The 11120-nt window shown below is 52.4% G+C and overlaps 1 protein-coding gene across 1 annotated transcript; it reads left to right on the top strand.

Moving 5' to 3' along the window:
* The first annotated feature begins 1480 nt into the window (after positions 1-1480).
* Positions 1481-10363, top strand: PRAM1 (PML-RARA regulated adaptor molecule 1). The gene is made up of 10 exons (XM_026068975.1): positions 1481-1640; positions 4000-4696; positions 5518-5590; positions 6166-6278; positions 6714-6768; positions 7388-7481; positions 8085-8247; positions 8822-8855; positions 9758-9792; positions 10090-10363. The coding sequence occupies exons 1-10, from the start codon at positions 1638-1640 to the stop codon at positions 10092-10094; spliced, it is 1272 nt and encodes a 423-aa protein (XP_025924760.1). The 5' UTR covers positions 1481-1637; the 3' UTR covers positions 10095-10363.
* Positions 10364-11120: the final 757 nt, after the last annotated feature.

The raw sequence follows: 11120 nt of genomic DNA, 5'->3' as shown, positions 1-11120 counted from the left end.
TGGTCTGCCGGCGGCCCGGGGCCGCTCCCCGCCCCGCCGATGAGGCCCGGGGGCCTCCCCCCACCCTCCCGAGCGGCTCCCGGGAGCGGGGGCGCCCCGGCACTGCCCTGAGCCTCCCCGTCACCCCCGGGCACCACAGAAACGGCCCTTGAGCCTCCCCGTCACCCCCGGGTGCCACAAACCCGGCCCTGAGCCTCCCTGTCACCCCCGGGTGCCACAAACCCGGCCCTGAGCCTCCCTGTCACCCCCAGGCACCACAAAAATGGCCCTGAGCCTCACTGTCACCCCCGGGCACCACAAAAATGGCCCTGAGTCTCCCCGTCGCCCCCCAGGCACCACAAAAATGGCCCTGAGTCTCCCCGTCGCCCCCGGGCACCACAAATCCAGCCCTGAGCCTCCCTGTGGCCCCCAGGCACCACAAAAATGGCCCTGAGCCTCCCCGGGCACCACCACCATCAACACTCTCCAGCGTGCCATTAGGCACCCACTACCCTCCACAGGACCTCCCCTAGGACCATCACCATTTTGCCAAAGCTTGTGGAGCCTCCATCTGAGCCTTCCCCAAGTTCTCCACTCACTGCGTTATCGTTAAAACGGTCCTTTTGGCAGCCAACCTCAGGCAGGAGCCAGGCACAAGTGCTCTTGCTGGAACATCTTCCCAAAGTGGCAAAGGGACACTCGTCCTCAGGGCAGGGACATAGCAGTTCGTGTCAGGCCATGGGCCAGCCAGAGCTCCTCTGGAAACCACAGCCCATGGCCCCGGCAGGAAATTCCCCTCTGCAGAGCAAGGCTTTGCTCCACACTGACAGGATTGACTCAACCTCTCACACCTTTCCTGTCTCTGAGGCAATAAACGGTGAAAACAGGACATTTCAACACATTGATGGCCTAATTCAGCACTATGCTGTGCAAAGCACTTCCCCTGCTTTCCCATCAAAGCCCAGCTCTTCTAGGGATCAAATCTTCTGGATGTGTCTCAGTGTCTGAAATCTGGAGGCCTTATCGTAACCCTCCTCTGAGATAAGGTGGCTGGGTTCCTGCATGCAGAGCTGAGCTGACGTTGCTACACGGGCTGTATTGGCTTTGCCGTGTTACTCAGAAACAACTGGTAGGGGATGGCAGAACGAAGCCACCAAAGAGCAGACCATGAATCTCTTCCATTCGCTGCACGTCCCATGGTGCTTTGGAGACCTGATGTGAAGCACGTCCATGCTGGCCATGGTGAAATGAGGACATAATTTGCCTCTTGTTCATTGCAGGAATCCAGCCACCTTATCTCAGAATCGCTTCCCAAATCCAAGGCTCTTTCCCAGCTACCGGTCAGGCCATTTTATGGACAGCGGGGCTTGATGGACCTTAAACTTCTCAGCAACGTCAGAGTCTAGTATCGAAGATAGCAATGCAAGAAAGCTGCTGCTGCTCCTCCTCCTCTTGTTGTTTTACATCATCAGACTACAGCTACTTCCTGACATTACGCTCAGCTTCTTGCCAACCATTAGGAAAGAGACTCTCATTTCAGAGGAGGGGGATTCTGCTGCTGGTGAGAGAGACTCACCTTCCACAAGTACTTGTGCTTGGATGCCTCTGGTGGTCCTTAGGACGGAGATGAGCATGTAGAAAGTGTCTGCTGATGGAAAATGGTAAGTCATATCTGTAGCTGGGCCACTTACACTTGGGCCGTGGCGTGTCTGGGGACAGGGCATAGGGAGTAGGGCAGTCTCTCCCACTGTAACGCTTGGAAGACTGGAAGGTTTCTTTGGCTTTGTCACTAGATCCCTGCTCCTCCTCAGCAAGTAGCTTCCCTCTTTAGACAAAGCTCTTTTGTCCCACTGGTGCTTATTGAAACCCCAGCTAATCTGAAACAGCTACTGAATGCCAGACAGAAACTGTAAAATTATCACTTTGCTCTGTTCTGAAATGTAGCCAGTCTGGGCTAGCAAATGTATAGCAAAAGGCAAAATCCTTACGTACAGCTGACCTGATCAAAGCTTGCAAAGTCTCTGGCAAGTTACTGGACTCAATGCAAGAATTGCCGGGTGACGCTGAATTGCACAAGAGGTTGGATATAAATTCTTTGAAAGAAGAGAAGATTATATTGTACCACTGAATCCAGAAGACCACCTATCGATGCAAAATATATTGAAGAAGCTAAAATTTATCAGAACACAGCAACAGCAGTGCTGTATCCCATAAATAACCTTTGCTCATGGAATGGTTGACCTTGATTTTTACAAACATTTGAATCATTCAGAAGTCAAATGCATGTTTGGGAATATTGAAAAAGTTGCTTTATTCACTAATTTGTGTGAAAGCTCTGCTAAGTGGTGGACAGGAAATAGTGAATTCTCTCTCTGCTCTATCACAGACTATTTTTAGAGTATTCAATTTGCAGCCTTTAACTGGGGGAAATTGAGGTGACTACCACACACGGTTCCAGGGATGTGAGGGGAGCTTGCACTTATTTAGGTGTATAAACTTGAGCACTTATGTCTGCAAATAATTCTCTGCACGTTAGCCCTTCCATTGTGAAAGAAAAAATTATGCAACCACAAACTCAAATTGAAATCCCAGAGGGAGGAGACCTTCAAGATCTACTAGTGGCAGAGCAAACTTAGCAGACCAACAAGCTYTGATGCAACAGGACATGATCCTGGCGTAATGGAGCGGTAGAAAGACTGGGGAGGAAGAAAATGATCTCTCCCCTACAATTTGGTACATCTGAGAAGCTTACAAAAATCTAACCACATCACACCTGAGGTCTCTGCCATACCTTGAGCTTGGCACTCCTCTCCCAAAAGTCATCCATACTCCTCCTGGCAGCCTTTCTTTGGAGACCTCTGAAAGACGTGCTTTTAGGGCACTCAGGAAGCTCAGGGGCAGCTTTTGTCGAGGCTGAGACACTGATGTGTCCTAGTTCATTGTGTGCGCTCAGCACAATGTGAGCAGCACAGGAAATGCACTGGTCAAAAAAGTAGGGCAGACCTGCTGCCTCTTCACCTTACTTGTACAGACTTTGCTAGGATGAATTTCAGCAGTGCCGTCCCAGGTTTTCCTCCAACGAYTTCTGTGAAGGGTGCTGACTGCTCTGTGTTGTCTCCCCCACACAGATACAGCAGCCTCCAGTCTCCAGGCAGCCAGGGCCACTTCTCCTTTTGGCAGTGGCAGTCACAAAGCAGGACACATCCCCACATGGACGTGTGGTTGCTTCTATAATAATGAGGGAAGCGGTGTTTGGGGCTGCCCTGCTCAGTGCTTTCAAAAGAGACTGTGAGCAAGCTGCCACACTCCTCTCTTTCAGGGACAAACCCAGTGACACACACTGAGTCTTTAGCCAGAAATCATTTCTCTTGCAAATTGTGCATCTAACAGCACCATCCTGCTCTTACCRGTCAGATAAGCTGTGGCACGGGACTGCTGGCATCACCCATCAGCACTGAAGTCTCAGAGGCCAGGCTGACTGCTGCTTGGGAATCAGTATTTCRGCAAGGTGGTCCTTTTCCCTGATCAAGGACCAGAGACATGAGATGGAAAGTCAAGGGGGGGGCACAACCACCTCCCCAGTGCCCTGGGTTTACCATGGACTTCATGGGAACCAGGACCAGAATAAGGCAGGTTGCTCCCATCTGAGCCCTGTGCAATATCTAAGTCTCAAATTCTGTCCTCATCAGCTTTGTTACCAATATGACATAGTCCCCTGCCCTGTCCCACCCTTTTGAAGGTCCCTCATAGCAAACTGAGGGAGGTTCAGATAAAAAAGGCTCCATAAAACTCCCCCTGGATGCCCTCATGGTGGTGGGACCTGTTCCTGGTCTGGTGCAGTCTGCCCAAAGAGCTATTTTCTCAGACACACTCCAGGACTACTATGGGCAAAGACTGCTTTTCATAGAGAAGGCTCAGTGTCAGGCCATGTTGAAATGATGCTGTATTCTCCAAGGGGAAATGTTTTTGGCTTTGATTCATTTTCCTTCATGGTGTTTTAACTGGAGCTTTTCTTAACAGTCACAGACACATCTGGAAGGGAAAGAGGCCCTTGTGAGGCACCTACGAGCAAAGCTCCAAGGGAACAGGAAAGACATTCCCGAAGCCGGCAGCTGGCCGGAGAATCGTTCTGCAGCATCCCATGCAACAGAGTTGGGACAGACCCGTGCACCAGGTTCCAAGGGCGAGCCACCTCCCGAGCCCCCCAGGACCAGGAGAGTGGATTTCGCCAAAGCCCCTCTATCTCGCAATAAAGGCCAGAATGAGGGACAGAGTTTGCCTACTCCTCCCTTTGGTGAGAACCCAGCATGGGTGACGCGACTGAAGAAGGGGATTGCTCAAGAGGCCAATTTTCACCCAGCCACTGCAAAGCCAGGAGGAAGAGAGGCATTGAACAAGGACATTGGGGCCACCTCAGATCCTCCCCAGAGAAGCCCAGCCCAGCAGAAATGGCCACTTGTCAAAGACAAGGGTGCTCCAACAGTTCCTGCCAAAGGAGCGGCTGTTCCAGCTTCCCTGAATGCTGCGGGACGTGCCCATGAGACAAGGCATCCAGCTCTGCCTCGGAGGAAGCCTTTGCCACACGTCAAGGCACTGGGAGTGAGGCCAGCCAAGCCCAGGCGCCCTCCTGTTGTGGATCTGGAGAAGTTCAGTGCAGCTGCACGTCCTGGGGTACACGGCCATCCTGCCACAGAACCATCGAGGAACGCTAAGCCAAGTATGGCCAGGCACCTGAAATCCTCCCACAAAGGCAGACCTAGGAAGGAAAAACTCCCCAGTTAGGATCTGGAGCTCCTGGTAGATAGAAATATTGGGGGGGGGGGGTCGAGGGAGAGGTGGGGGATGATAATGACAAAGGGGCTTTTATAGACATAGCATGTGGAAAAGAATCTAGGCAGATTTGTTGCTTTCTATTAGCCACCACTCTGCTAATCCATGCTCTTGAATTTGAAACTTGTTTCAAATTCCACTTCTTCTTCAAGATTTCTAAACGTGCTTGTTCTCCACCCTGTTTTAAGGATGTTTCCCTATTAACCAGCTTAGGCCAGCTTGCCATAATCGTAGGGTCCATCCCCAAGCAGTACATGAGCTGAGACGTACATACATAGGGGATTGTACAGGGGACAGCAGCACTCCTGAGCACATGATGTCCAGGACTCACACTGATTCTGATACAACTCTGGGTTTGGGGTGTTCACCACATTCAAAATACCTATCTCAGCCTCTTTCCCTCCCATTTCCTCACTGGTCCAGGGAGAAAAGAACATTAAGGACATGGGAATATGTATATTAAAGCTCCCCACTGAGCTCCCCGATAAGCTGTGTTCCAGAGTATAGGGAAGGAAAGAAAATCCCCAAATGGGCCATGGAGCAAAAACTCCTTCCTGTATTCACATCTGCAGTCAGTTTAATCACGCTGCATCACTCTGCACAAAAACTAGCCCAGGGAGGCTCTGAATTTCAGAACAAGTTATAGAGCTGAGGAGAAGACTTGAAATAATCTCTTGTGGCTCCCTCCTATTTCTCTTTTTACCATAGGATCCATGAAACCAGGTAATACTGCATYGGCCGCAGCACGGTTCCCACCACAGAATGCTCCGAGTTTAACAGGGTAGGTATCAAGGTGGCACTTTTATTTCAGGCGCTCTCTCTGTGCTGTCTCGATTCAGTGGAAAGGTCATGAGAGGGAATGCCAAGAGGGTCTCTGGGTTTTCCTGCCTCCTTTTAGTGCCCAGCTTGAGACAGCAAGTTCCAGCCGTGCAGAGTGCTATTCTTCCGCATGGCCGTGGTTTAAATCCCTTGCACAAGTGGGAAAGATATAGCCAAGAATCGGGGCCCAGACCTGTGATCCTGCAGCCCTTCAGTCTCCAGACAAACTCTGCCGGAGTGCCAGGCTGGCAGGACACGCTGGTCTGGCTGCAGCCGTCACACCCCGCCGATGATCCCCATCACCCTGGGGCGCTGTGCCCCATTGCTGAGCCGTGCAAGGAGCTGCCGACACACAGCACAGAGCTGCCATCCCGCTCTGCCCCGTACTCAGGGCCAAACACGGGCGGCTCAGCCGCCTGCCCCTTGCTGTCCAGCCGTCTTCCCGGCAGGCTGCTCAGACCAACAGACCCTCTGCCCTCAGACCCCGGTGCGGTTGCTGCAACTCAGTTTCCTAATCGCAGTTTCCCACTGCTCCAGGGAAGAAGAGGAGATATATGACGACGTAGAGCCTGTCGGACTGCTTGAGAGAGGCCAAGGGTTTCCGCTGCCCCCCGCATCCCAGTCCCCAGCATATTCCCGCTCCAGAGGAGGTATGTACAGAAGGGGCTGTGACACTGGCTGTGGATCAGACACCCCCAAGGCCCCCRTCGTACATACATACACTGAACAGAGAAATACCATTTACACCACAGGGAAAGCATTAAGTTTCTACCCAGATTTGCCCAACTCCATTGATGAGTTACACTGAGCAAACCATTCCGCTGTGGAGGAGCGGGACAAGGAGAGGGGATCCAGGGCTGGGCTCCTAGTTAGGCTGTGCACAGGCATGGGATGGGATAAAGGGAAAGTGAGTGACTGGGAGATGGACTTGGCTCTTCCCAGGAAGGCCAGGTGGTAGAGCAAACTGGGATGGGCCCAGTCTCCCCCAGTATGGCCTGCAGGTATTCCCTGTGTTGTGTCTCAGAGGGCACCTACACCATCTATCAGCCTCACATCAACTCCGCTCCCTGGATTTGATTTTACAGGTGGAGATGCTGGTCTGGCCTCTAACAGGGTTGCCCTGATGCCAGCTGCACAGAGGTAACAAGGGTTTTTGTTGATTTTATGGGCCCAAAACTGCCAGGAAATAGGGTCTCGTTGCTGGTTTGCTGCGCTATGGCAAAGCTGGAGGTTCAGTGGTCTTTTCTGGAGTTGCAATAGGAATGTCTGTGGTGAAAAGCACAAGTGGCTGCAAAGGTTTCTAGCTGGCAGGAGACCGGACAGGACTGTCGGCGCAGTGGGTGTGCAGTGCAGTGAGCACTGTCAGTCAACATGCTGCCCAGCCACCGCTATCGAGAGCAGCCACAGTAAATCTGGGGGGCCCTCCCGCCACAAATACACCTCCTTCCCCACCATGACATGTCTTTAACTGTGCCTGGGTTTAGCTCAGTTCACGCCAGGCAAAAGTCTCAAGCACTGAACGGTTAAAAACCTTCCATGTGGTGCTATAAAGGTGTGAGACATCCCAGATCAGGCAGGATTAAACCTGAACYGAGAGCCTAGCACCCTGGAGGGGGGCACCTTTGGGTGCTGGGGGARACCCAGTGCAAAGGAAACACGACAGGCCACGGACAGGACAACAGCCTGGGAAGAAGGGGATGGGAAGGAGCAGAGAGCTGGGGTTACCTGAGCTTTCCTGTGACTCTCAATGACTCTGCAGAGAAGCCCAGATCTTTCGGAGGACAAAGGTGATGACACTCAAGGAATGCAAGAAGGAAGAGAAGGCAGACAGGGAGTTTCAGAAGAAGTTCAAGGTAAGCAGTAATGAATGGTTTCTTATCCCTCTAAGCTCACCCTCGCCTCCCCCCCGCTCCCACCGAGAAGGATGTAATGTACAGGCAGAGAAGAGCTGTGCGCTGCAGAGATCAGCCAAAATGCCTTTTAGCTTGGAATTAACCACAGATGTGGAATTCCCCATTACGAGGCCAGTGGTGGGTCCACGGCGCACAAGGACTGTGCCTGAGCTGCCAAGAGGCCRGGGCTCTATGGGGGCCACAGCAGCCCTCAGGTCTCCGCTTGAGTATCTGCAAGGGGAGAGGGGGAATTCCCAATTCCTTACTGGATTCCACTCCCTGCAAGGATGTCAGGAAGCCCTGAACATCCCGGTACTATGGGGTTTTCCAGGCTCCCAGCTCAACAGTAGCCTCTCCTCCTCTGCAGCCTGCCGGTGGCAGGTGAAACTTGCCCCGTTCCCCATTGAAACATTCCCAAATAAGGCTGGTCCCACAGGACATTTTGCATAAGAGGAATCTGCTTTTTCCAAGAAGGGAGAGTGATCAGAGCTGCCCAGCTCATGCTCCTCTAAGGCAGCTGCCTGAGCTGTTGCCAGGGTGGTAGCAATGCTGTTTGTGTTCCAGTTCGAAGGAAGCATCCGTGTCCTGACACAAATGATGGTTGACCCTGCAGCGACAGAGAGGAGAGGTGGAGGGAAGAACCTCCCGCTCAGACGAGGAGAAATTCTAGACGTCATTCAGTTTACAAATCAGGAGCAAATCCTCTGCCGAAACAGCCAGAGGAGATGTAAGTCTGTGGGGTCTGAGGCTCTGCCGAGGGCRGGGAGCACAGTACACAGTTTCCAGGCAGTTGCTAGTAGAAACATCTTTCTTCACACACACACACTGGTGGCACTGGTAGACTGGAGGTGACATTACCTTGCCATTAGAGATAAGAGACTCRACATTTATCCTGGGTCTCAAATGTTCCTACTTCCGTTTGCAAAAACGTCCTGCTCTTCTTTCCACTCAGAACCAGCGTTTGTGCCTTTAGCTCTGCTTTTAATCTCCCTCTGCTAAAAACCTCTGCAGGAGCAGTCGTTTTGCTGGGGATCTCAAAGCTCTTTACTTTCCGCAGTTTCCTTTCCGCCTGCAAAGAGCAGCTCCCATTGCAAGAGTCACATTGTATATGCCCACCTCTCACTCCTACCCAAAAGCAAAGCAGGCTTTTGCCAGCATGTTGCGCTCTCCCCACGCACGCTGGGGATGTGAGATGAAGCTAAACCCTTCCCATCCGGGACAGGGACAGGCGCTGGGGTGCAACCCCCCTTGCACCCCTTCTTCTGGCACTTCCTGACGTCCTTTTCCTCGCTCTCTTCCAGATGGCTACGTGCCCCGGGCCGTGATGCTACACCTGTGAGTACCCCTTCCCCAGACGGTTCCTCCCCATCCCAGAAGTTGTAGCAATTGCCCAGCACACCTGGCACTGAACCAGCCCCGGCCTTCGAGTGCCGACTCAAAACCATCCCAAGGACACAAACTGTGCAGCAATCCCTAAGGATAACACCTGCTCATTAACCTGTAGGGAAAAATCTGACCTTTCCAGGGATTTGGGGTGTCAGAAGAGGTTCTGGCACTGATTTGTGAGAGAGGGAGAGTAGCAACTTCCCAGGGCTTTGTGAGCCCCTTGCGTGGGACCTGTCCAGGCACTGCTCCGATGCTGCCAGCCACACAGCGCAAAGAGCAGCCCAGCCCATCCGCACGGCTGGGTCTGAGGCTCCCGGCAGCCTGGGACAGGGCTCCCRTTCCCAGTGCGAGGAGGAGCCTGGTGAGGGATCGAGCCACGCTCCCCTCCATGCCAGAGGATCCCACCTCTGCAGAAGGGGCAGCCAAAGGAGTCTCGCCTCATGGTTTATATGGCCTTGCACAAGGCTGTTTAAAGGTCCTAGTGGCATGGGGAGCAGGGCAGTGACGGGGGTGGGAGGGACAGAGCTGTCATGAGTCGGAAAACGGCAGTGAAAAAACAGCAAAGAGCAACAGGGTCAGCTTTTGGCACAGGGATGGTTAATAGGAAAAAAAATTCCTATGTGTCCTGTTGCGTTCGATCCTTTGCGATGGCATGGGGAAGGGCAGCAATTTGTCCCACCGTCGCAACATCAGCTCAGACGGGTGAGTGTGAATCTGAGAGAAGCAAAAGGGGCTGGACGTGACGGAGGTGTAGGAGCATGAGCTGGCCCTGRCCTCGGTGGTGGGAGGTAGTGGCAGCATTCCCAGGGGTGGCCAGACTCCTCACAGCGCCCTGTTCTTTTTCCTCCTAGGGACACTGACATCTACGACGACGTTGAGATTTATGGTAGGTGCAGAAGTGAGTTGCTGCCTTAGCCCCTTGCTGAGGAGCCGGGAGCTGCCTGCCCGCCTGCCCCAAGGTCCAGGGCACTCCCTCCACTTGCTCCCCAGCCCATAGGGACCCATCAATATCCTTCGAGATGTCCCTGATTATGCAGGGAACTAGGGATGCCCTTTCCGGAGCAGTTGCTGACTCCTGGGATGGGAACTCCCTCCCCCATGTTGCAAACAGCTCTGGAGATGGAGATAAATGTATTTTAACTGTAACAATGACCAAATATTTTTATCTATTCCTGTCTGGCAGGTTGAACGATCCATACTAAAGCAAAAGTCACAAGACATCATCAACAGAGACCTCTCTGAGGGCCTAAACATGAAAAGCACTATATGCCATGCTCCTGCTGCCTTTCAGATAGCCTGCCAAAGTGACCGTGTCCTTGCCAAAGCATTGGAAAGGCTCACCATTCTGCAAGRATCTGTCCCACAAAAGCCAGGGGGTTGAAAGTGATCCTTAAATCAAGCTGTCTTCTCTGTGGCTTTATTTTGTCTGTGTAAAATATGGCAATGATTTGAGAGGGTTTCATGGTCTTAATTGGGGATTTTTTTTAATCTGGGGTTTTTCTGGTTTCGAAATCCTTGTTGTGCTGGAAAAGGGCAGATATCACCACAATCAGGTTTGAAATGCCGGCACTCAAGATGTGATTACCAAGGAGATGTAAATAAAAGAGAGCAGTTAGAAGGAAAGACACTTTCTAAAGGTGCAGCAGCCCCCACTTCATCTGAGCCCCGAGAAACCTGCTGTGTGGTCACTGCCACCTCCCTGGCTGACACACAGAAGAACCAGAGAGGATGAAGTATCTGATTCCCGACGTGCATGTCTCATCCTTACATCCCGGACAGGGATGTGAACAGGCATCAGAGTCATTTCTGAGTGTGTTGTGCAGACCCTTGCAGCACCCCAGTTGTCTCCATGCGCTGGCCAGGAGATTAAAGCTTGGTGGGTCTTCAGAAATCTGGTTCTAGTTCTCAGCTCTGCCATGGTCTCCTCATGTAACCTTAGACAGCTCTCTCAGTTTGAACTCCACTTCTTTGCGATGGCCTCTCAGTCTGCATCCTAGCCCAGGGCTCCTGGTGCCTCCTCTGCATGCAGTCTTGTGCACGTGGCTGGATGCAAGCAAAGAGCAGTTGGAACAGGTTTTAATATTTCTACAGTCTCCAGAGCATCTTCAGGCTGGGACCAGCGCTCTATCTCTAAACCAACCCAGCCAATCCTCCGGCTGCCTCCTGCGCCACTTTCTTCCTCCAAAGAGGCCCTTGAACTGAACCAGAGCCAGA

This window comes from Apteryx rowi, unplaced genomic scaffold, assembly GCF_003343035.1.
Source record: "Apteryx rowi isolate R43461 unplaced genomic scaffold, aptRow1 scaffold_283, whole genome shotgun sequence".
Lineage (NCBI taxonomy): Eukaryota > Metazoa > Chordata > Aves > Apterygiformes > Apterygidae > Apteryx > Apteryx rowi.
Note: the sequence above shows the minus strand (reverse complement) of the source record. Positions and strands in the feature narration are given on the sequence as shown.